Source organism: Sceloporus undulatus, chromosome 3, assembly GCF_019175285.1.
Source record: "Sceloporus undulatus isolate JIND9_A2432 ecotype Alabama chromosome 3, SceUnd_v1.1, whole genome shotgun sequence".
Classification (NCBI taxonomy): domain Eukaryota; kingdom Metazoa; phylum Chordata; class Lepidosauria; order Squamata; family Phrynosomatidae; genus Sceloporus; species Sceloporus undulatus.
Window position 1 is genome coordinate 183,316,774 of NC_056524.1, and position 25,695 is coordinate 183,342,468.

Consider the following 25,695-nt stretch of genomic DNA (forward strand, 5'->3'; position numbering starts at 1 on the left):
TCCCAAAGTGTAGTGGAATCGTCATAACAGATAGACGATTCCAAAAGATTTTCACATGAGGCTTTAAAACATTGATATATCAGAATTCAGCAATAAATGATTACAAAACGATTTCAAAACAGTTGAATTGCTGAATTCTGATATATCAACGTTTTAAGAACACTAACAGCCTCATGTGAAAATCTTTTGGAATCATCTATCATGATTCCACTACACTTTGGGACGATAAAGGAACGATATAATGTCATGTGAAAATCTTCATAGTCCTTCAGGTAGTAAGTGGCTGCCCTTTGAAGTGAACAGCTGGAGCCAACAGGGAATTTTTGGTAGCTTGGCTTTTATTGGGTTGTTGGAGTTCCACCCAAGACCTAGTTGTTTGTAGAGATTTCTGCCAACCTTCCTTTAAGCCCTACTGAGGGCTGTAAAGCTACATTAGCTCTTCTCTGAAGCTTGAGAAGAGCTCTCACAGGCAGAGCTGTTGTCTTTAACACTTTCTCCTAGGAGAAAATTTTCTCTTGCTCCTCAGACTGCTTCCTGCTCTCCCCTGATGACATCCTTTTGCTTGCTTTTGTGATTGTGACTCAGCAGGGAGGAGAGGAGTGTAATCTAGCCCTTTCCAGTAGGCTTAAGCAAAAACAAACCGCTGCTGCCTCTCATAGCTTTTCATTCTCATTTCTAACTTGCAACTTTGACTACTCTGATGTTGCTTGTCCACACGTTCCCAATTTTCATCTATGAAACGTCAGAGAGTATATTGTGACAGTTGCATATACCCTCAAATGTGCCAATTTGTCAGGGACAGTCATGATCTGTTTTCCAATTTTCCCATCTGCTTTTAAAATGTCCAACTTTCTCTCTACTTCACCTTCTGTAGAAGGGGCAGCATCCTACCCTGGTTTTCATCTGTGAAATGTTGGAAGGTATGCAACTGCAAGGCTGATGCCAGCTGTGCCACAAGAAGTCACAGCTGGGATAGAATTACAGGCTGTACAGATAGTTTGACCTACTAAAATTGTTCCTTAGGAGTTTATCAGACAAGGGACATTGGAAGTATAATCCAATGGCAATCCGAATGCAGTCATGGGGTTTAACGTTATTGAGTGATAAACTACCACATATAATTTTGGGCAATGAAAAGTCAGTCCAAACGCAATCATGGGGTTTCACGTTATTGCGTGAGAGGTGATCACACACAATTTTGGGCAATGGCAAGCTATTTTCGGGCAATGGGAAGTCAGTTCGAATGCAATTCGAATTCACGTAAATTCGCTGAACTAGCGAATTCATGTGTATGCATTCTGGCCCCACTTTCCTTTCATTCAAGATTAAGAGAAATTCCTCCCATGTGATAAACTCCTTAGAAATAATGGAAGCAGTACTCCCCCCCTCCTTATTCCAAGGTTTTGAAACTGTTTAGAAACAGCCTTCTCTCTGTTGTTTTGAAAGGAATTGATTGGATCCCCCCCCCAGTGCTAGTAGAAAAGATTTTAATGATGAAATTTTAAAAACGAGGAGTCTGTGAACCTCATCCAGTGACTACCAACAATTCTCAATTCTGATAATCTGACAAAAAAGTCTATGGGCCTACAAATCAAAGGTGTCACTTTCCAAATATTTATACTGATATACAGGCTCAGTTTGAGTGTCACAAAAGGATGCAATATTTTGGTGCATTCTGATTTGTTGTGGTTGTTACTATCAAGAAAGAGTCATGGTGTGCATCAAGTATTCTGTCTCTGGTGCCAAAGTAACTTCAGTGGACTAGGGTACCATCCACCATGACTGGGGTGCGGGCAGTAGGGTACGATCATTTGCAGACAGCAAAGTGTTTCAAAAAGGCCCTTTCTATATTCTATTCTAGACAAATTCTGTTTCTATAAAATTTACCTAGCACTGCTTAGGCCAAAAGATTATGAGTTTGCCTATGGCTGCTTATGATTCTAATGAAACCAAATGTTAGTGTAGCATCTACAATCCCCTACCTTTCAACTGTCCCACTGTGGCAGGTAAAACTCCAGTTAGTCCTTTGCTCTCCTACCTTCTCAGCTGCCTTTAAAAATGTCCCAGTTTCTTCCTCTTCTTCCCACATCTTCCTTTTTTGGGGGGGGGAGGGACTTCCTTTAATTGCTACTTTCAAAGTACAAAAGTAGTATGTATGCAATTAACTCAGCAGGAGAGAAAGGAGACTGAGACTTTCCTTTCCTATGCTTAACAGATAAATTCCAGGGTTGGCCTACTTAAAATAGTGGTTTTGTGTGTTCTTATAAATAACCCTTTCCTCTTATTGCCTGGCCACAGTGTTTTGCCCACCCTCAGATGTGGCTCTGCCACATGTGTCCCAGTTTTTATCTGTGAAATGTTGGAAGGTGTGCAATCTTTGAAATACATTTTCCACCAGTTGTTATGCAAAGTTGACTCAAACCAACCATTTTGCCAGTAAATAAATAAATACATAAATATGTGCCAACCAGTCACAAGCCTGCATGAAAATATTTCCAATTATATCTTCAATCTAAATATCAAATTTAGTCAAAATAGGTTCATAAATATGCACGCTAGAGGAGAAACACAACTCTGAAATGTTTGTTGTCTAACTCATTAGCAAAATGAAATGTTTCAACTTGCTGAAGAGACAGGCAAATATAGCCTGTTCTAAATGAAGCTGAAAAGTGAATGCAAAGCCAACAAACTATTACAAGTGGCTCTGTGTCAAGGGTTATCTGTAGCCAAGGTTGACCACCAACAGCTTTTAACAAAAAGAGAAAGATGTGGAAGTCCCATTTTCCCTTATACATAGAAAATGGGACCTGCACAACTAGTCACTTACTAAGCAGAACAATGTCCTCTAGTGATGACAAGGCAGTGTTGAAACACTCCTGTTTGATCAGATCAGTAGGCTGTATTTTGCTTACTGGGTCATGGTTTGTATATGTTGATATTTCTGAGCTTCCTAGAGGTACGAAATTTTGCCAGAGCCATGTGCTCCATCTAGTGATGGAGAAGCTTCCCAATTGGATTACTGCAGGATGGGAATTTTGTGGCCTTCTAGATACTGATCAACTGTAACTCTAGCAATTGTCATCATTGGCTATATTGTTTAGGGCTCATGAGAGTTCAACTATGGAGTATATCAGACAAGGGAAATTGGAAGTATAATCCCATGGCAATCTGAACGCAATCATGGGGTTTAACGTTATTGTGTGATACACTACCACATGGAATTTCGGGCAATGGCAAGCTATTTTTGGGCAATGAGAAGTCAGTTCGAATGCAATTCGAATTCATGTAAATTTGCTGAACTAGCGAATTCACGTGAATGCGTTCTGGCCCCACTTTCTTTTCATTCAAAATTAAGAGAAATTCCTCCCGTGTGATAAACTCCTAAATCTGGAGAGCCATACAGTTCCCACTCCTGGATTAAGGGCTATAATTTGTTAAAGTTCTCCATATGCTGCTTTAATCCTCAAAAGACTACAATGGAATCTAGGGAATGGTATAATACTATAGAATTATTCAGTTGCAGGGCCAGTGGCCATGCCAGATGAGGGATTCTTGGTCACAGCTCTTCAAAACTAATGATTCCAGCCTCTTAGCACACAATGCACAATTAATTTGTGGGATTCACCACTGCAAAATGGGGTGTTGGGTGCTGGTTGAGATGGGGACCAGATAAAGCCATGGAAGTAGATTCTATTGACAATCTCAACTCATAATAGCTAGATGGAACCCTCCATATTTAGAGGCAGCGAGACTACTAAAGACCTGTGTGTGTGTGTATGTGTGTGTGCGCGCCTTTAAGTTACCTGTTGACTTTTGATGACTCCATGGATTTCATAGGGTTTTCTAATGCAAGAACATAAGAGATATTACATTGCTTTTCATGCCTTGCCTATGAGCTGCTTAGGAGCCTCTGTTTTGGCCTCTGATGGAAACAGAATGCATTAGATTCAGTGGGACTCTTCTACACATTCGTAACAATTGACTTGTGACAACCTAAGTGCTCAATGCTTCTCTGAGGCCTCTGACATTTTTGATTTTGCAATGGCTTCATTTTACACTTTGCTGAAAGCTGGAACAAGGTGACCCTCCATCACAGACTGCAAAGAAGCTTAGGGGTGGCCTTGGGCGATCATATCAGCTGCACCTCAACTTTGTAATCTTATTGTCTCGAAAAAAATAGGTCATCATCAGAAAACCAATTCCCCATCAGTGCCCACAGGGCCCTTTCTGTTGGTATTTTTTTCTTTTTCTTCTCTGTCCTCTCTTCTGTACAGAAAAGAAACGAAATAGGATTCATTTTGCAGAAAAGATTCAGATTAATAGCAATCAAATAACTATTTCTATTAGTGCCACAAATGTGGAGAGTGGGATTTGATACATCATTAGAGAATCTTTTCTGTCATATGGTGACAGTAAATGCTTTCTGGAAAATGACCAAAGCTCAGATTAAAAGGACACTGTATTTTTGTTCTGCTATTGATGAAAATGGCATCCCCCCCGCCCCCCGCCGAAGGATCGGGTGAGCAAATGCAGCTGCTCAGGACCTCGAAAACAATGTGCTGCTCACACCATAAATATATTTGGTGAACATGATTAATGTTACAGTAGAATATGCCAGAATTTAATCTCATTTGAAGGCCAAATATAACAACAGAAAAAGAACATTATTACTAAAGTTATAATGCAGGGACACAGATGGTTGTTGCTCCCATAAGGAAAATAAATTGCTCCCATTTTGGTAACAGGGGACAAAAAATGCAGTAGAAAATAGACCGCAAATTGTTTTAATGACTGGTAAAACCAAGTGGCCCTAAATGTATTGTTAATTATTTCATATCTGGCTCTGTGAAGAAGGTTGCATATGAACAGACAGCTTTTGTTGCAGTGTGCCTTGGTTTTTGTTTTTGGCTTTCTGTTGTATTTGGCTCTGGCTTACTAAATTGCAGTGATCAAGAAGCCTGAGTCGTTGCTTTGTCATAGAAAAGGGCATTAGTTTACATGACTCATTCAGGGCCTGAACATGCACAGTGTAGTAACCTGTGGGTTAGGCTCCATGAATGCCCAAAAAAGAGCTTGATTGTTTTATTTAGTGTGGGTGTAAGAAAGAGGCAAAAGGAACATGAATGAGAGTCCTTGAGACACTTTTATTTTGTTTTGGTGGCAAATAATCCCATCTTCTCCTTTCCTCTTGCCCTATTTTTAGTTTTGTAAAATTTCAGGGTAAGGATGTGTTTCATTTTGCATTCAGTTGCCTATGACTCTTTGCATTTAGTTGACTCTGATAAAGTGTGTGCCAATGTAAGTAACTAGTAATAAGTAAAAATGGAGGACTGGAATCACATTGAAGGACATCCTACTCTTCACAAGAGTTCACTAACTTCCAGTGAACAGAAAACCTCTTGCACAACTTGACAGATTACATTGTATTGATTCACTGGAGTTTGGTTTTTCTTCAGCCTGGGCAAAAATGAGCAAATCTGGTTCTAAGTTCAGAGAACTATCAGTCTTGGAGCTACAGTAGGGGAGAATACAGTGAAGCCTTTGGATATTATTAAGAATTCATTTTGCTTCCATGCCAGATGTTAAGCCTTTAAAATCATTAGTACTGTTTCCTATTACTCCTGGCCTGGAACTAAAATGACCCCAGATACACAGTTTTGATGTTTTGCTTCTGAGTTGGATAAAGCATACACCTGCAAGCGCAGTCAGAAAACAAAATCATTGGGAACTGTTTGAACACCACAACCTTCTTCTTTTGAACTGCTGCACAATTTTGGATCAAATGAGACAACAAGCAGAGCTAGCCTGATTAAAAAGGCCAGAAAGTCCCAGATTTTGTTCCTGTACTTTTTAATTTATTTTTAGAAATATGTACATGTTTTGTTTATTCCAGAATATTTTCTGACAACTCCCAGAGACTTTTTATATCAGATCCCCTGGTCAGTTTATTTGACACAATATAAAATCAGAAAGAAGAGAAACAAAATCTGGGACATTTCAATCAGTGTAGATATGCCCAATATTAATTTTAACATATATTTTATGAAAATATACATTTTATATCCAAAAACCATTTGTCACCACAACCTCAAATGGTGGTCTGTAATCAATCTATGTTCTTTCTCTGTTATTTGTATATTTGCTTGAGATTCCTCAAGAAGCCATCACATGCTGTTGCTTAATGGCGACAGAATACCACTAAGGGCTCCTATATTTCTTCAATCCCATTGTGTTGTGGAAGTTGATTCATGTGTTAGTTTCTGCTGCTTGTTTTCCCTTATGGGACCTGTCTCTTTTCATGAACAAAGCAAGAATGACTCTGTGGTTGATGGAGCCAAGCTTAAAAACCTTTTTACGGACCTGACACTCAGAACATGCCATTGCTCATACAAATGGATGAATCTCAAATGTGTGTGTGCACGGAGAGGGAATTGCGGTAAATGCAAAATGCAAGTTGTTGGTGTCCTAACATTGATATTGTCACTGCTCCAGTGTAGATAACATCTATCGACACAGTAACAGCCTTATAGCCCAAAGTGTAACAATCACAGTGTGCTGTGATGGAATTCAGCCTCAGTCATTTTGAAAACGAATAGAGAAGAAGTCTTCCTCCAATGTTTCAAATTCCTCTCATATGATCTGATAAAAGTTGCACTTGATAAAGACTGCTGAAATAAATCTGTAACTGTGTTATTGTTCTATGTGTTAAAATGCGTGGTGTTAAGTATATAACACAGCTTTACTGTATTGTATGGTAAACTATCTAATTCTTGATTGATATTTACATGTACATATTACACAATATGGGAATTCTCTCTCTCTCTCTCTCTGCATTCAAGACACCTGTCAACTTATGGTAACCCCATTAGTTATATAGGGTTTTCTTAGCCAAGGTGTTTTTGCCCGTTCCTTCTGCTGAAATATAGCTTACAACACCTGATATTTGTTGGAGGTCTCCTATACTTGAGTATAAGTCAGCCTCATGTATAGGTTGAGGTCAGGTTTTGGGGCCAAAATTAAAGATTTTTATATGACTCCTAGATATCAAGGATAAAAGACAGCCAGACTGGGGAGTAGGCCTAAAGGGCAAGTCTATTAACCCATATATGAGTTGACCCAGGTTTTGGGGGTTAATTTTTGGGTGCAAATTTCTTGATGTATAGTCAAATACATACAGAATATTCTAGGGTGATAGATGCCAGTATAATACTGATACCTTTTATAGACATTAGCAAGGAAGACTATGACCAGAATCCTTTGAGTGATAGATGTGTGCTATATGTGCATATATATATATATATATATATATATATATATATCCTTTTTTGAACAGGCCAAAAGAAGCTATTCCCTACTCTCTTGCATCCCATCCAAAATAACCCTCCCCCGAGTCCCATGGGCTGCTGCGATGGTGGAGGTAAGCAAGGAAGGAGAGAGTGTAACTGGTTAGTCCTCTTCTCATTTCCCTGCAACTTTCTGGAGAGAGGTAGATCTCAGCTGCTGCCTGGTATAATGGTAGAAGACCTGGAACTGCACATGTGGGACAATTATTTTGTGCACACCATATGCTCAAAAATTTCTCAGATGAAAACTGGTACAGATGTGGCCAAGTAACCCTGCTTAGCTAAACGAATGCAAACTGCTTTTGCGGTTTGAACTCATTTTGCAGCAATGGGAATAAAGCTGAGGGCAAAGGCAGGAAGTGGAAGGAAAAGGGAGAAATGAGCATTTTGAAAGCAGTTGAAAAAGTAGGTTGACAGGAGTGTCCCTGCTAAATTGGGATTGTTGTCGAGTATGGTCCACCATCTAGAATCTCATTCTAATATCTGTTAATCAAAATCCTGATGGAATATAAGTCTAAGGTGGGCAAAATGATGAGTTAACGTGTCCAAAACCACTTATTGCTTAAGAAACAAGATGCTTCAAGATGCTAAAAAATAGTCCATTTTTAAAAAAAAGTAGAAAAGCCCAACATTTTTTAGATTATGTGTTCTCTTAAGGCCTTCTTCAGGGAGCTACTTAGACTCAAATTTCAGAATTTTCTCAACCACAAATTCCTAAACCATTGAATGGGCATATGAAAACAAGATCAATGCATTACTTAGGATTTTCATTTGGAATTCCTGGTTCAGAAAATTGATTTAGGAATTCCTGGTTCCAAAAATTCAAAAGTTTGGTTCTAAGTAGCCCCCTGAAGAAGACTTTAATACAGGTACTACTTTTGGACTTTGGCTGAAATTGGTTGGAATTTTCTAGTATAAGGTTGAGTATCCTTCAAATGCTTGAGATCAGAAGAGTTTTGGATTTTTGTGGATTTTGGGGTTAGTTATCTTGGAGACGAGACCCATGTCTTAACATGAAATTCATTTATGTTTCATATATATCTTACACATATAGCCTGTAGGTAATTTAATACTCAATATTTTAAATCATTTTGTTCAGGAAACAAAGTTTGTGAACCTTGAACCATCAGGAAGCAAAGATATCACTGTCTCAGCCACCCATGTCAACAATCTGTGGTACTTTTGGATTTTGGAGTATTTCAAATTTCTGGATAAAGGATACTCAACCTGTACTAATAAACAGGCCATCTTTTGAGCATCTTGAAATGGGCCTTCTGTTTCTTCTGTTGTTTCCACTGAATGCTCCCGCGTTTTTGCTTCTTTTGCTTATTGCTCTTCACCACTTCAGCAGGAGGAATAAGAAGTTGACGTTAACCTTGAAAAATTGCCAAAAGTCTCAGTTTCTGCGCCCAGTGTTTGGAAGAATGTCAAGAGTCTTTGGTGAGGTAGGTTCCTAGGATCTCAAACAACCAACATAATTAAAGCAGCAAGCTGGAAAAATGCACTCAGTTACTAACCACAACATATTGAAGTATCCCAGTGGTCCAGCAGTTTTCTTCTCTAGGATTAGTATGGGAAGCTTCTATCCTTTCCTTTGGGACAGGAAACATAACCCCATTCGTTTCACAATATAGTGACGCAGTCACGTATATGACAGCTCACCAGAGCTGTGATTAATTTATTCTGATTTTAAAAATAAATAAAACCAAGTAATTTCTATACCAATATTTCAAGAAGAACAAAATGAGAAGAACACATATGTAAGAGGGTCAAAACATGTTAAAGAGAAATGTGGGTAATGTTGAGGAAAAGGAACATAGAAGACTGATATTCAGACTCCACTTGGTGTTTTCCATGTCAGTGGGGCAGTAAACCTATGTCAGGTTTCAGCTAGATTTAAGGAGCTCTCCAAAGTACTGAGTCTATGGCGGATATAGACCGCCAATTTGGGGCGGTCTGGCCCGCCCCTTTCCCCGCCGGCCAGCGGGGCCTCAGTGGCCAGAAGGCAGCCGCTGAGGCCCATCCGCCGCTTTTCGGGCTGCGGGGAAGCGGCAAAAGGCCGCTTCCCCGCAGCCTGAAAAAGGTTGTCCCTGGGCTTCAAGCCCCAAGGACACCCGCGCGGCGGAGGGGAGCAGAGAAAGGGGCCGCTTGGCCCCTTTCTCGTTTAGTCGCTGGGCGCAGCCATCCGAAATGGAGCTCCTTCCTGCTCCGTGTCCAGGGCGCACTAAGCGCCCTGGCGCGGAGCTACTACGTCATGGACGCGCCGCCCCGTCTAGAGGCGGCGCGGCCATGACGTACTCATGCGGGCGGCCGTGCGGAAGGGCTGCCGCCGTTTAGTGCGTGTTCGCCATGCACTAGGGTTAGGGCGGGGCGGAAGCACCGCCCTTTCGTAACCCTAGTGCGTGGCGAACACGCACTAAACTGCCGGTCTGTAACCGGCCTCTGAATTCTATGACTTTGATGAAAACCTGGTAGGATTCACTGCCTCACTGACATGGGAGCCATTAGCCACCCCTGCTGTCATTGAGTCAGCCAGGGCCATACTGATTGCACTAGCAGTGGGGAATACAGGTCCATGGTATGGTCCAAATGTAGCCAACAAGGTTTCCCCAGCTATTGGCCTTTTTATGCCACCCACCATGCAGCAGCTGGGCATGAAAACATGATATTACCATAGTGAATAGTGGAAGGTTTTTAAAAAACTTAACAAACTCTGGAAAGCAAGCAGAACTGCAGCCTGTCCTGAAAATATATTAATAATTAAAAAAAACCCTGCCCCAAATAGCAATTAACCTCGGTGAGTGTGGGAATCTATGACTGGCTCTAATTGTTGTATGCAGAAGGGGAAGAGGGTACTGTGTCTGTGTCTGTTGTGTGTGTGTAGAATATAGCAGCGGTTTCAGAAAATGAATTTCCCAGGCAACTGAAGTTAAGAGAACATATTCAGGGGTGACAGTATTGGCCATGCAGCAAAGAACAATAACACTGAAAATTAACAAAACATTGATACCTTTATCGGAATGACACAAAATACACAAATACATGCTTTTCAAAGTTCCACTGGCTTCTTCATCAGGCCAAAATGTTAAAAGTCAAACTTGGGAAGAAAAGAAAGAAAAATGATGATGTCAGAATCACAGGCCTACATTTGTCAAGATGCTGGCATACTGTAGTTGTTCTCAGTTAAGAAGGCTACGGAGGACATACCCATGTAGGCAAAGGATTAAGTCCTAGACTGCTTCACAGATGTACACAGCCTTAATGTATGCTTCTCCACCTCCCTTCCTATTTGGCCTATTTCTCTGAAATACTCCTCTATTACTACATTCCAGTTGTTAGACTCAGGTTCATCTTTATTATAGTCATAGACCAGCACTGGTAAAAAGGGGATACAGAATAAAAGAGGGTAATGGTAAAAACAAGGTAAAAGCCAAGTAAAAACAAGGTAAAAACCCAGGTTAAAAACAGTATTTAAAATATCATGAGACTAATCCCACCAGGTTTCACTAATGCCTGTTATATCATATTTGCTTGGCTGTGCTAAGAATTCAAGTTCATCCTGGTTATTTCCCATGCTCTGTTCACTAGTATAGAGACATTTAAGACCATGGTGCATTCCCTCTTCTGACTTTTAAATATCTTTTCCTCCCACTGTTGAGTTCTTGTGCTATTTGCTTTGTTCTCTGTATAACATTTGGGCTATTATCTTCAGCACTTGATGAACTCCTGCCCTCATGAATACTGTCTCCCTCCCACACATAACTCAGTTTAAAACCTTCCTGGTAAGATCTTTCAGACTCTTAGCAAAAAATGTTCCTGCTAAATGCTATGAGATGCAACCCATCCCTTGCCAAAAGTCTACCTCCATGAAACCACACACCATGGTCCAGGAAGCCAAATTGTTCCCAGCTTTACCATCTGCAGAGCCAGTTGTTCACCTCTTCTAATTTCTTCTCCCTTTCTGGGCCATGTCCTTCCACTGGAAGCACAGATGAAATAACTACCTGTGCATCCAGACCTTTCAACTTCCTACACAGAGCTGCATAATCCCTTGTGATATTCTGAAAGCTGTGCCTTGCAGTATCATTGGTTTCCGCATGGACCAAAAGGAAGGGATAACTGTCAGTGGGCTTGATGAATCTTGTCAGTCTGTCTGTTACATCATGGCTCCCTACCCCTGCCCCCAGGATGACAGCATACCTCTTGAGACACTGAGCTGTAAAGTCCAGGAAATAAAATGTAAATTCCATTAGCAACACACATACACACACACACTCCTTTCAGAGCCAGGTTGTCTCTGCCCTGTGATTTTTTCTTTTAAAAAAACACACCTGTGCCTGATGAAAAAGCCATTGGAACTACAAAAGCTTGCATCCTGTATTTTGTGCATTTTGGTTAGTGCAATAAAGATGTTCCTGTTTTGTGGATTTTGAAGATAAAAGAGTAAATTTGATAACCTGAGCATTCAGATCATGTGATTTACCACAGAAACATAGATCTTCCACAGTTCTTGCAACAGATTTCTGAACTGCCAGTTGTCTCCTCTTACTTAGATGTCCTGCCTCCCTTAAAGAAGAAATATGATACGTATGATGACCTGTTTATGAGTTTCTAAGAGGCATCAGTCTAAAGCTTGAAACACTAGAGAGATGATTGTCTGATCCAGCACAACAATCAGCATGTTCTTGTACCTTTCATTGTTATCATACACAACAACCCATGATGGACAAAATTCAATCATCATTTGCTACTCTAATGAATCAAATCAGTTTACACATATTCAAATGATGCAGCAACAGTGGGCTGATATGGAGTTTACCTGAGTTGTGCTTATGTGAAGGTCTTTCAAACCCTCAATTATCTGGATTAAAAAAAAAGGCACTAAAGAGAAATAAAAAGGTATCATGGCTTAGCATAGCCTATTCAAATGATTCCTCCCTATTATCAAATAATTATATTTTAAGGTCTAAGGAACTTTTTATACTGGCTGCACTTGTTTGGAATGAAAAGATTCTTCAGTGTTCTGGCTTACTGACAACATCTGGCTAGCTCATGTGGTTTGACTGCAAGAGGGAAGAGATAAACAAACCATAGCACTTTCATTCTTATTTTGTTTATATATCTAAAGCAAAAAATAGTTTATTTCTTTGGCTTTTGGGACAGAGAAACAAACCAGATTTCTGATTTGGACATTACAACAAACAAGCCACAACAGAAGGCTTGTGTTTGTTTAACTAGGCAATGTGCACCAGCCTTGTGCCTAACCTTTGATTCTGCCTTGTTGCACAGGTCCCTTCCCATCCTGACTGCTACTGATGTGGCCTCTGGAAGGAGGGAAGAGCATCTGCTGGACTGAATCTCCTCCCTTACTGCCATCCCCCTTTCCTTTTGTGCTCTGTCTTTTAAAATGGTAAACCTGAGGGTAGGGAGCTCATGTAAACTGCCATGTATACTGATGACACTATAAATAAAGAATATTCTCATACTGCAAAGGAAGTGTGAAACAAAGGGCTTGTGTACATTTGCCAGAATACTCCAGGCTGAATCCTCCCCTTACCTGATGCAGGTTTTGGGTAAATGATGGGGGGCTGTCTTCCCATGTGGTCCCTTCAAGACTGCTGTGGTGGGCACAAGTCACTCTGAGATCAAAATGAGGTCCTCAGTCATGCTATCAACACTGGGCAACTCATTCTGATCTCACAGTGACTCGTACCCAAAAAGCGGGGGATGCTTGCAGGGACCTCGTAGGAAGAGAACTGCCTGTTGCTGCTGTATTTTGCTCCATGTTTTCTGAAAAACCCAGAGGAAATTCTAATTCTTTTTAATGTGGGACAAGAACTGAATCAGGTCTGGGTGTTGTAAAAACAACATGGAACTTATTCGAGTTTTGGGTTTGCATAACACACAGTGAGCCCAGGGAGAATTCAGGGTCTATAAGTAATATAGACAAGCCCAAAGTTGTTCAGCAATTTACTCATAACCCAAGTAAAAGGAATCCCTTGAAATGCTATAGGAGGATTACATACCATATATATTTAACTCTAAATCAAGAATTTTATGCCCAAAATTGATCCTTAAATCCTGGGTTGACTTATATATGGGTCAGTATAGTAATACTGCTTAGAAAGGTTCTGAAAGAGCTGCCAGGCAGGAGAGTGTGTGTGTGCAAGAAGTGATTCTCTTTGCAATCCAACGTTAAAACCTTCTCTCCTCAACCTCCTCCAGATCTCTCTCCCCATCAAGCAAACCAATTTCCCTCCAGTTCCTTCCCTTTTCAATCTGGTGTTAACCTTCTCTCCCCATCAAACACCCCATTGTGAAGTCAAAGGCTTTCATGGCGAGCATCTGTGGTTTTTTGTGGGTTTTTTGGGCTATGTGGCCATGTTCTAGAAAATTTTCTTCCTGACATTTCGCCAGCATCTGTGGCTGGCATCTTCAGAGAATGCTTTGCCTGGAAAAAGTTGGGTGTATATATACTGTATGAGCCTGGGAATGTAGGAGTGATTTGCATGTGTATTCTGTGCTGATGGCTGTCCTCAGTCCTGAGGAATAGCAAAATAAGGACTCAGCAAATGCAAATGGGAAACCATTCATAGTCAGGGACTTTCCCAGCAGATAATGATAACCAATTAATCCTCTTTTGCATTAGCCTCCCAGCCTGAGTCTGGCCATCAGCACAGAACAATACACATGCAAATCACTCCAACTGGAGGACGACAAAACCAGCAAGTTAGTCAAAGAGACCAAACCCCATGTCTTCATCCGACTCTTCCGATTCTTCCTTGGCTTCCACCTTGGTATGCGGTAAACTCCTGCGGCTGTGAGAAGGTCTCTCCAGTCTTTTGCTGAGTGCAGCATTTGCTAGAATTTCTTGGTTGGTTTGTAGACCATTTGGAAGTTGTGTTTCCTCACCAGTTTCCCTACCCTGTCTATGATCCCCTTGATGTATGGTAAAAATACATTCCCTTTGGGTGGTTCAGAGACACTACAGAATAGGTCAGCCAGAAAAATCAGCGGTAGCAAAACACATTATAAACCATCCTGGGCGTTAAAATGCTGTTTGAAAATACTGAAATTCTGAACCATGCCAACAACTACCAGGTCAAATGCAACAGGAAAGAAGAAACCCTTAAAGTAAACAAAGTTTGTCTACCAGTCTTGAAAAACATCAAAATCAAGATCCAGCAAATGAAAATGAAAACCAGTCAGGGTGGGGGGGGGGGGTTCCCAGCAGACAATACATAATTAATTAACTAGACACCCTGTAGGCCATGCCATTCAACAATAGAATAACACAGAGATTAACATGTAAATCAGTTATATATACACGTATATAACAAATAGTATATATATGTCTCTCTTTTCCATGCTAGCATTCTCTGAAGATGCCAGCTACTGGTGAAATGTCAGGAATAAACTCTTTTACAACACAACCTCATAGCCCAAAAAACTATGGATGCTAGTCATGAAAGCCTTCAACTTCACATTAAACACCCCATTCCCTTCCAGTTCTTTGCCTTCTCAATCCAATGTTAAAACCTTCTTCTCCAGCACCAGGGAGGTGGTATTAGGTGGTTGGAAGAATTTCAGAGATAGAAGGAGGAACATGGTGTTTTCCTCTTTAGATCTTTGTTAGATGCCGCTAAGTTTTACCCCTGACTTATCCACGGGTCATATAAAAATCCAAGAATATGGTCCTAAAACCTTCTCTCGACATATAAATCTAGTCTCCCACTGGAGAGGAGACGCTGGAGGACACCTGGGCGTTGGGTGTGGAGGACTCTGAGGCTTTAAAACCTGCCTCCCCTCCTTGCCAAATACCCCCCAATGGAGTGGAGATATCACCTGGGCAGTGTTTTTCTGGAGGGCTACAGACTGTGGATTTGCCTCCCTCCTCAATAACATCAGGACTGGCTGTGTGGCGGAGGAGGAGTGCAGAAGCAAGCCGCAGAGTGGTGGTTGGTACTGATGGCACTGTGGAAGATAAAGAGACCACCTCCTTGCCCACCCCAATAAAGATTGGGAACACCGAGCCAGAGAGTGCCAGCCGTGAGAGGGAGACTCAGAAGGAGTGTGGCCTGTTCTAGTCCTAGTATGCCAATTGTAATTGATTGTGATTTTTGCTGCAGTTGGAGAGCTGGGGATTGTTTTTATAGATTTTTACGTTGTGATATGCTTTGACTATCATGCTGTTATGTATTTGTAAAAATTTTTGTATAATTATTCGAACTGTTATTGTGCTTCATTATTCTGTAATGGTGAGGGTTATGATTGGGAAGAGGTGGAGGTAAGGGATTATTTTGAAATGTGATTTTATTGTAATTTGCATTTTTTTGGTCATTTTCTGTATTGTAATCCACCTTGATTCCTTCGGGAAAAGGCAGAATATAAATAAAATTATTATTATTATTATTATTATTACTACTACTACTACTACAACATGAGGTTGACTTGTACACAGGTACTGTATATATGGCATGCATTGCAGAGGGCTGCTCCTTATTTTGTCTGGTGCAAGAAATCTAGAATTTTACTGCCCATTTAAATAGGAATAAATATAGAGAAACTTAGGTAAAGACAATAAAGTATATATATTGACATTTATAAAGCAAAAGCAAAACAAAGAATCAAAAACACAAAAGGAATTTGGGTCACATCTCATGTTATAAAATGTTTTCAATTTATTTAATATCATGTTCTCCTACTCTGCAATTATACTGTATATTTTCTAAAAAAAAGTTGCAAACAGATTATTGCATAACATTGTTTTCCAAATTAGCCCAGAAATATTTGCTAAATTCATATTCAGACACAATACGAAAGATGTATCAATACTGAACGTTAGTTTGCAAGAGACAGCAGCTCTTTTGTGGAAAGCAGCACCCATTTAATTATCTTTGTTCTTTGTTGTTGTTTTTGTCAGACAGAACAACATCGGCAATAGAAACACAAACGGGACAACTTCAATGAGTGTGTTCCTGAACTGTGATGATTTCACCCGGATCTCAGCATATGTGTGGACTATTTTGCATAATTCTAGAGACCTTGTAGGACTTAACTATTACAGAATATTATAAATATTGTTGAGACACAGAGATGTGGCATTTAACATTCTATCTAAGCCTATATAGTTGCATTGATCTTGTGAAATGAGCAATGTATACATGAGAAAATAATGATGAAAAAGAAAATAATTATGCACACAATGCAAAATACTGTATTTTAGTTCTGAGACAATTCAAGCATATACAGCAATATACATAATAAAGCTCAAGATATTCTCATTTTTTTTCCTTTTTGTATCATCTAAAAGAGGCAATCATGAAAAGGCTGAATACTGTTCAAAGTTCAACACCCACCTAGTGCATTCTGCTTTGTTCACCTTTGAAAAACACACATAACATACACGCACGCACACACACAATGTATACATTATTTGCAGTAATTTACAATATATATATTTGAACTTTATAAAAATACAGAAAAACAAAGGAAATTCCTTGCACTCAGATACTGAGCATTAACCCTTTCAGTACTAATTCCCACCTGCAAATGCTGCAGAACACATTCATCTGACACACTTTTTAAATAACATTCCAAAAATTATAATAATCATTTGTTATGTACACTGTAAGGAAATAGATTCTTATGTATCCTAAAATGGAGGGATTCATAACATGCTGATTGAGGAGCACACAGTGACTTGAACTCTATAGACCTTGACAAAAATAATTCTCTAAAAAAGAATACCCCTCTCCAGGGAATTGCCTAAACTTCCCATAACATGGTGGATTCCAGATGTATCTGGTACAGTATACTCTAATGTACACTGTCCCAGCTGCTGGCTGAGGGGTGAAAGGAGTTGTAATCAGACACATCTGGATGGTACCTGGTTAGGAAGATCTGGCCAAATTGTAAGCAATGTACGAGGTCTCTGCTTGAGCTTGTGTGATATGTCTATACATTTGTTCTTAATGGTCATGTAACTTTGTGCTTGCTCTTTCTGTTTTTTTAAAAAAAACTTGAAATACTGTTCTTTATTTTCATTGACACCACATTTTTGGGTTTCTTTTATTGTCCCATTCACATTATGTCAACTATTTTATAGTCAAGACTCTTTTTACCCTTTTACTTATTTAAAAAATAAGAGTAATTACCATTCTACTTTTTACTGTGAGTTGGTGTTTTGTGTCTAGATGTTCATGGATATCTATTTTAAAAAATCTCTTTGCCCAAAGCCTCATGAATAGAGAACTTTGCTGACCCTAAAATATCCTTGCATTGAGTAGAATAAATGAATTAAAAATTCTGCTTGAAGGTCAGACTTTCATAGAAGTACAAAGACAACCCCACATTTGTTTTGGCAGATGACTGAAAGGCATGGGAGAGAAGGGGAATTCACTGAAAATCTGGATTAAATAAATAAATATATATAAATCTTTTAAAAATTATATTTCTTTACGGTGCAACCATATGCATGTTTACTTGGAAGAAAAGCCCATTGGGTCTTACTCCCTAGAAAGGGCATTCAGAATTGCAGGCTTAAAGTGGTGTAGCATTTCATTAGCTGACTACAAATGGACTACATTGTTGTTATCATCACAGAAAATTGCATGTACCAGTCTTCCTCCATCTCTAAACCAGAGTAAGCAGAGTTAGGTGCTTTTGAGTTCCAGTGCTATTCAGCAGGGAAGACTTATGCAGGTACACAGATTATTTCTTTTCCATTAAAGTCTATGGATCCTCCAATTCTTCACTTCGGTTGTTGGACAGTACCCTACCTAATTTGTTAAGTAAATGACTAAGTTGACTGCAGTCCTCAAAGATAAAACTGTGCTTCTTTCTGTTTTAGAAGACAGTGGTAGGAGAGCTTGCAGACTGGTTTCAAAAGGCATACTTAAAGAAGAGTGAGACTCATGAAGACAGCTGCTATTATACTGCACAATGCCACATACAATGAACAGTGCATGCTCTATAGACATTAGAGTGGACCCTTATTAAAGCTATCATATAACCTTATACAAAGGATTGTGCCACTTAAACTAGTGCAGTAGTGCTTCCCCCCTCCTTTTTCCTAAGTCTGAAATGCTTTAGATTAATACCAGCATGGCCAGTCACAGGCTTTTATAATAGGGTTCCCCCCATTTTACACATGTTATCACTGGAAAACAGTAAATGGTATTATTCTGACATGTGTCATGCAAACAAAAAATCATAATAATACTAATAAAAAAAGAAATACAACCAATACAGCACCACAGATGTTAACAAGGGACATTATTTGCTATGTCCCTCCAACAGATGAGATGTAACTGAAACTGTACACTATATGATTTCACAGGCCGTATGGTACAAAAGGTTTTTAGAGGCAATATCACTTTTGTAGGTCTAAGCAGCTGTATTAGATTATGAAATCCTCCTTTTTCTGCTACTGGAATTTTAGAAATCAATTTTAGAACAACATTTTTTTCTTTTAAAAAATTAAGCCAAGAAGGCTGTGATGCTGATACGTGTATAATGCCTGATGGTGATGCAGATTAAAAAATAAAAATTGAAAGGGCATCAATAAAATGTGTTGTAACAAAATCATATTGTCTCATATTCTGCTCCCTAGGTTTGCTTTGAAATTTCCATCGCCAAACATGTCCCATCGTTTCTTTAAAAATGATTTTGAGGCTGCCACTGCTTTTTAAAGCCTCTAATTAGGAAAGCAATCACTTGAAAACCTGTCCAATTTACTGATGTACTACTACACAAACATGTAGAATCTTACTCAGTTTAGAAGAAAAACAAAGATCAACAGTGTGCAATCCTATGCGTGCCTACTCACAAGTAAACCCCATTGAATTCACCTAGGCTTCCTCCCAGGTAAGAGTATATATGCTTGCAGTCTGAGATGGTCTGAGGTGCAAAAGGAGCAGCACAGCACATCAGTTACACAGTAGTTTCGTTCTTCCAAGGGCCAGTTTTGATATTTCCTGTACTGTCTGAGCTGTAGACCATGGCTTCATGCAGATTCCCCTTTAAAATCCCATTGTGGCTGGCTGTACTAAATGGCAAGGACTGTGTCCGTGGATGCATCTCAAAATGAGCTGCATGGTGCACAATTGTCTCAGTTTCTGGCATTTTTGCACAACTGTAGATCACAGTACTTGCATCGCTACTTTCAGGCTGGCTGAGGGTAGGATATGGATCATTTTTTGCACAGCATGGCCGCCTGTGGCCTGACTGACTATCATGTGTACTGTGCGGACTGTCTGTGTGGGAGCTGTGGATGCTGCCATCAATGCTGGAAGGAATATGGTATGCATACTCTCTTTCTCCTGCAGACCGATGTCGGCTGAAATAGCGTGGCTTAGTTCTGCTTTTCAGACATCGGTGGATGTGCATGTTGGGTCTGAAAGTCCCCTCGTTGTGTACATGGATGTGAGCTTCATCTTCCAGGAGTTGATCGCAGTGCATTTTTGCACAACAGGGCGTGACTGGCGAAAGGCAGTTGACATGATTTTGAACAGCTTGCAGATTGGTAAGTTTGCAGTGACTAGCAGCTGGGTGATTAAAAACGGCAGATTTACTAGGACATGGTGAATCCTGAAGACAGGGAGCATGGACCTGGCTCTCCCCATTGACATTAACCTTTGGCCGGACATTAACTTGCACAGAATATGTGTTTCTTTTAGATGGGCAACAAGACCACCAGCAATGCCACACATCATCTCGTTTTGCACAGTGATGGATGAGGATGAAGAGCCCCAAGGTTACACAAAATGCTCCATATAGGCAGCTAAAGATCATATCCAAGAAATGTCCTTGGGAAACAGCAAGGGCACCAAAGGTCCAAGTGGCAATAAACAAGAACAAAGTGAATGCAGCAGCTCGAAGCTGAGCCTTAAAGGAGTGCTCATTTTCCAGCAAGGAAGAAGAGATCATTGAGCAAGTAGCCTGGGAGACAGATCCTGTGTCCGTGATGTGGCTATGACCAACTTCAGGGCTTGCCAGCCTCTGCTGATCTTCTGTCCTTTCCTTCAATTCATACTTGCGTTCTGGGTGGCGCCTCAATTGCACATATGTGCAGAGAAAATAAATGCAGGTGACCAGGATAATAAATGCAACTGGACCATAGAACCCACCAAGGCTTGGTTCCCATGCCATCCAGCAGCTGGAGTGGAAAAAGAAACAAACCCAAGAGATTTAAATAACACAAATAAATAAAATCAAATCCAGACTTTCCACTAAAAGGAAATAGTACAGTAAGGAGACTAGTACACTGGTAATCAAATCTATAGAATATAGTACACAAAATGGTTCATCATCTTTGAAACCAGCTTAAATGCAAGCACCCCCTTGCAGTAAAGGCATCACAAACTTTGAATGAATAAACTTTTGTCAATGGATGTATCTGGCCAATTACCATGCAAAATATAGTAATTAGAATCATGGCATATATTAATGGATTTCTTACTAAATTTGTTATTTCTATTTTTTCATACATATGGCTTCATATTTGTTTGCAACTTACATTAACCCTAAGATGAACCTTTCATGGGGTTTTCTTGCCAATATTTGTTCAGAGGGGGGTGGCATTGCTCTGTTCTGAGTCTGTGTGATCATCCAGTGGGTTTACATGGCTGAGTGAACTCCCAGAGTTCATAGTCCAATACTCAAACCATGCTTACTATAGCTTTTACAGTAATTTAACTAATATTACCAAAATAGAATAACAAAGTGAAGGGAATTTATGGGTTGCAATGATCTTATATGATTACAGAGGCCTTTCAGACATCACCTTTAACCCAACACTTCAAAAGGCTGGCTGGCTGCCTGAGAAGCAGGACTCTATGTGTGACACATCTAACTAGTCAATTGCTTTGTTGAAATGGAGAATATCTTGCCACTTTGGTCATGTAGCTTGCTGCTTCTAACTCTCTCTCTCTCTCTCTCTCTCTCTTTCTCTCTCTCTCTCTCTCTCTCTGTGTGTGTGTGTGTGTGTGAAATGAGGTCTTTGGTATGTCTTTTTCCCATACTTCACAAGGCTGAAGATGTAGGAAGGGCAAGAAAGAAATGGTGGTGGAACGAAGGATTGCAGCAAGCAAAATGAAAGACCCAGGAACATTGCTGATCAGGCAGAAGGAGAACCATTCTCAAACATTCTCAGCTCTCAGCTGATGAGCAACCATCTCAGTGCTAACTGACAGGTGACCTAGTTCTCATGGATGCACCATTGATGTCCATTTAGTGCTGGGAGACTTTATCTTGGGGGAGGAGGGAGGCAGATTTTCTCTGTTCAATGTCTATATACAGATGGTGGACTAAGATGGGATAGAGGATGTCATGGTTAAGGTAAGACTCAGGTAGGGTAGATAGAAGATCAAGGCTAAGGTGGAGTGGAGGATCACACTGTGACAGTGTTTGAGAGTGGATGTGGACCTGAAGACTGAAGGGGATCACTGAACCTTAAATCCATGTGTGTGCCTCAAAAGGAAGTGTCTTAGTTTTACATAATACATTACTTCATCACTAGGCAAAAGGATCTTGTAGCACCTTTGAAACTAACTGAAATAAAGAAGCTGGTGATATGAGCTTTCGTAGACTAGAGTCTACTTCCTCAGATGCAGGGACTTTATCACATGTGTTTCAGTATGGTGTTGCAATTAGAGAAGGGGCTGGGCTGGAGCTGGGGAGATTAAAGTTCAGCTCCCCAATGCATCATGAAACTGACTGGGTATGTGTGGGCAAGACACTCCCTCCCTCCCTCCCTCCTTCTTCCCTTCCTATCTCTCTTAGCCTAATCCACTTCACAGGGTTGTTGTGAGGACAGCATAAGGAGGAAGAGGAGAAGAACCACATGGATAGTGCCCTGAGCTGGCTGTAGGAAAACAGGATTAGAAGAAGCAAAACAAATTACTGTAAGAACTGCTTGACAGAGAAACAGACTGCCTCAGAGGGAGGTGAACTCTATATCTGGAGGTCTTTAAACAGAGGCTGGATGGCACTATATTCTGCTTTGGTCAGACCTCACCTGGAATACTGTGTCCAGTTCTGGGCACCACAATTCAAAAAAGATATTGAGAAGCTGGAGGGTGTCCAGAGGAGGGCAGCTAAAATGGTGAAAAGTCTGGAAACCATGCCTTATGAGGAGAGACTTAGGGATCTGAATATGTTTAGCCTGGAGAAGAGATGGTTAAGAGGTGATATGATAGCCCTGTTTAAGTGTCATATTCTGCTGCTCCAGAAAATAGGACACAGAACAATGGATGCAAGCTAAAGGAAAAGAGATTCCACCTAAACATTAGGGGGAACTTCTTGACAGTTAGTGCTGTTCAACAGTGGGACACACTCCCTTGGAGAGTGGTGTGATCTCTTTCTTTGAAGGTTTTTTAATTAAAGGCTGGATTGTAATCTGTTGGAGTTGCTTTGCCTGTGTCTTCCTGCATGGCAGGAGGTTAGATTGGATGGTCCTTGTGGTCTCTTCCAACTCTATGATTCTGTCTTTCTGAGGTGCTTCAGCTGTATATGCCTTCATGGCAGGCTTTGGACTAGATGCCCCTTGTGATACCTTTCAACTCTAAGATCATATGATTCTATAAAATTATTATACTCATTAAAATAATTAGAGCTAGCTACAGAAGCAACCCAATGATGTAGCAGATCATTTGAGAGCTGACACATATTATCTCCTGCACTGCCCCCTTTTGGTGTGTATCATCCACATAGTGGCCTTGAAAAGCAAACATAATTGAATCCGTTCCTCTTTTCTCCCATGCATGTCAAGCTACCCAGGTGTTTTTATTCAGAATCTAAAACAATGACAAAAGATTCCTGGTTTGGTTTGATAAAAGCAACATTCAGCTTCACGTGCATCCCTGACAAAGTTTCAAAATCTGTACAGTTTATAGCAAGTAAGAGTGGAGCAATTCCCAGTGGAACTTTCTCTCTTAGGGTGCTGTTATTTTCAAGAGAAAACTCATCATGGGCCACTTCAAAAATAAGTTCCATAAAGAACACACTTAAGTCAGTGCATCTGCATTTTTATGTAGTAATATGATTAAAAATGAATAAGGCACACAACCCACTGTGCAGTTGCTCAGTTTGGCATTCTGTCTTTCTCTTTCCTAAGCACTCTACCTGCTTTTCTACTCACATTGTGGTATCTGGTATTGATTGGCTGTGGTTGAAGTGATTAAGATACAGGGGCATAGATTCTGCAATAGTGCCAAAGGGAAAGTCTCTCACAAATTTATGAACATAAATAATACCCTGTTGAATATAAGTGATTATCTAATCACAAGCACTGGAATAAATATGTTTTTAATATAACAGAATTTCCAGAATGGTCTCCCACCCTGTTTAGCAGAATCTGCCAAAGCTTTTCACTTACTTGGTGTCTCCTTCTAAAAAGGAATTTATTGAAAGTGTTATCATGAAGACCAATCATAATCTGGTTTATTTCCCCCTTCCGTGTTACAAATATAGCAGCGCAGAATATGCCAGAATATTGCTAAAGGGTTTTCCTCACCATTCTTATTTTTACCTTGTATCCTGTATATAGCTATATGCTGTTGGATCACACGCTGCTGGTGTGCTTAATAGATAAAATACAAAATTTTACTACTACATTCCAATAGGTACCATCTGAATCCCAACCCAACACTCTAATCCAGTGGTTCACAAACTCCAATACTTCAAGATCTTTTGGACTTCAGCTCCTAGAATTCCTGGCTATTGGTCAAGGTGGCAGGCACCTCTGAGAGTTGAATTCCAAAACCTCTGGAGGATCAGAATTTGGGAACCACTGCTTGTCTAATCAGTGCTAACAGACCAGCAAAGGTCCATAAACCATAGACTGCCCATCTGCAGCACATTTCTAGGAAATTATGTCAATACAATAATAATATGGCATAAATATGGTGCTAATCCATGGTACATTAGGGGAAAATCTGCCCCACCATATCAGATAGCTTGAGAAGCACTATAGGGGTTCTTATATTGCCTTTCTAAGCATCATTTGTACCCAGATAAACCAATGCTTTGATAATCTCCTAGTCCTCTGATAAGAAATATGCAATATCATGTAGAGGGGCCCTGTGCAAGCAAGAGCTCTATTGTGTGAATCAGCACAGTCCTCGAGCTTTAGATTTGGAACATGATGCTTATATTTAGCAAGTGAACTTCTAATTGGCAGTCTCCATGTTTTGTTTTTCTCATCAGATCCAGAACAAGCCGCCTGCTCTCTGAAGGGTCCCTGAGGCCATGACTGATCATCTTTGGGCATATTTAAAGGAACCAAAAAGGGATGTAAAGTTTAAAAGAACACATCAAGCCAGAATCCTTCAACTGTACAGCCTGGATCTTATGAGATTGGTATATGCTTAACAGATCACTCTTGTAGAGCCACATGGATGCAATAGCCAGAATGCTGTGTAACCCTCCAATACTTCACAGATGAAAACCAGGACATGTGTAGCTAAGTAATATGACTATGTGGCCAGGCAACAAGAGGGCAAAAATTATTAACGGGGCAGAACAAACAAAGTTGCTATTTTAAGAAGAAAAAACAGACATTCAGAAAAATGTTCTGAATTTAGGAAAGCTTGCAAAAAGACAAACAAACAAACAAACCCAAAATCCAAACCAGATGCCGGCCATGAAAGCCTTTGACTTCACACTGAAAATCCAAACCATTGAATACAGTACTCTCTATGTGTGTATGTACTGGGCAATCCTCTCTCTTCAGACTTACATAGTTGTTAGCAAGGCTAGTAATATTACTTCCAGTTACTTGGAGGAAGGATTGGATACACATACTGTTCTCTTTTTATTCTTCTTTGTTTTAGAAAATGTGCACTCACTCCTCCCTCTCTAGTGCCTTGCCCACTTGTCTGAGCCAGCCACAGCACTGGAGAAGGCAGGAGAGGTGCTCACATTCTGGTGCTTTAACCAATAAATTGTTCAGACTTCAGCTCACAAATTTTCGTTCTCCATTCCCATTCACTCAACTGACACCCTAATACTTTGCATCTCAAGTGTCCTCCATTTGGATCCCCTAAATCTTTTTCTATCTTATTACAGATCATCAATATTTTATTAGTCCCAGGACCTATAGTACAGTACTTGATGGGTGAGCCACAGCACTGGAAAAGATGGGAGAGGTGCTCATGTACACACTCACCCCTCCTTCTCTGGTATCTTGGCTCCCTCATCCAAGTGAGCCATGGCACTGGAGAAAGAGGGAGGAGGGCCCGACCAGGTGTCACCCCTTTTTGGAGGTGTCACTTGATGCAGTCCACACTCCTTGCATCTCCCTATTGATGCCATTGCCCTACAGTGATTCTTCTTTCATTCCTCTCAAAAC

At 40.3% G+C, this 25,695-nt stretch overlaps 1 protein-coding gene across 4 annotated transcripts in view; it reads right to left on the reverse strand.

The window, feature by feature from the left end:
- Window positions 1-16,001: 16,001 nt before the first annotated feature.
- ADGRA1 (adhesion G protein-coupled receptor A1) overlaps window positions 16,002-25,695 on the reverse strand; it is a 484,111-nt gene continuing 474,417 nt past the window's right edge. For all 4 annotated transcript variants that reach the window (XM_042458649.1, XM_042458648.1, XM_042458650.1 and 1 more), the window contains one exon: window positions 16,002-20,502. In XM_042458649.1, coding sequence (XP_042314583.1) covers window positions 19,278-20,502 — 1,225 coding nt within the window. In that variant the 3' untranslated portion in view covers window positions 16,002-19,277. The remainder of the gene's footprint in view (window positions 20,503-25,695) is intronic.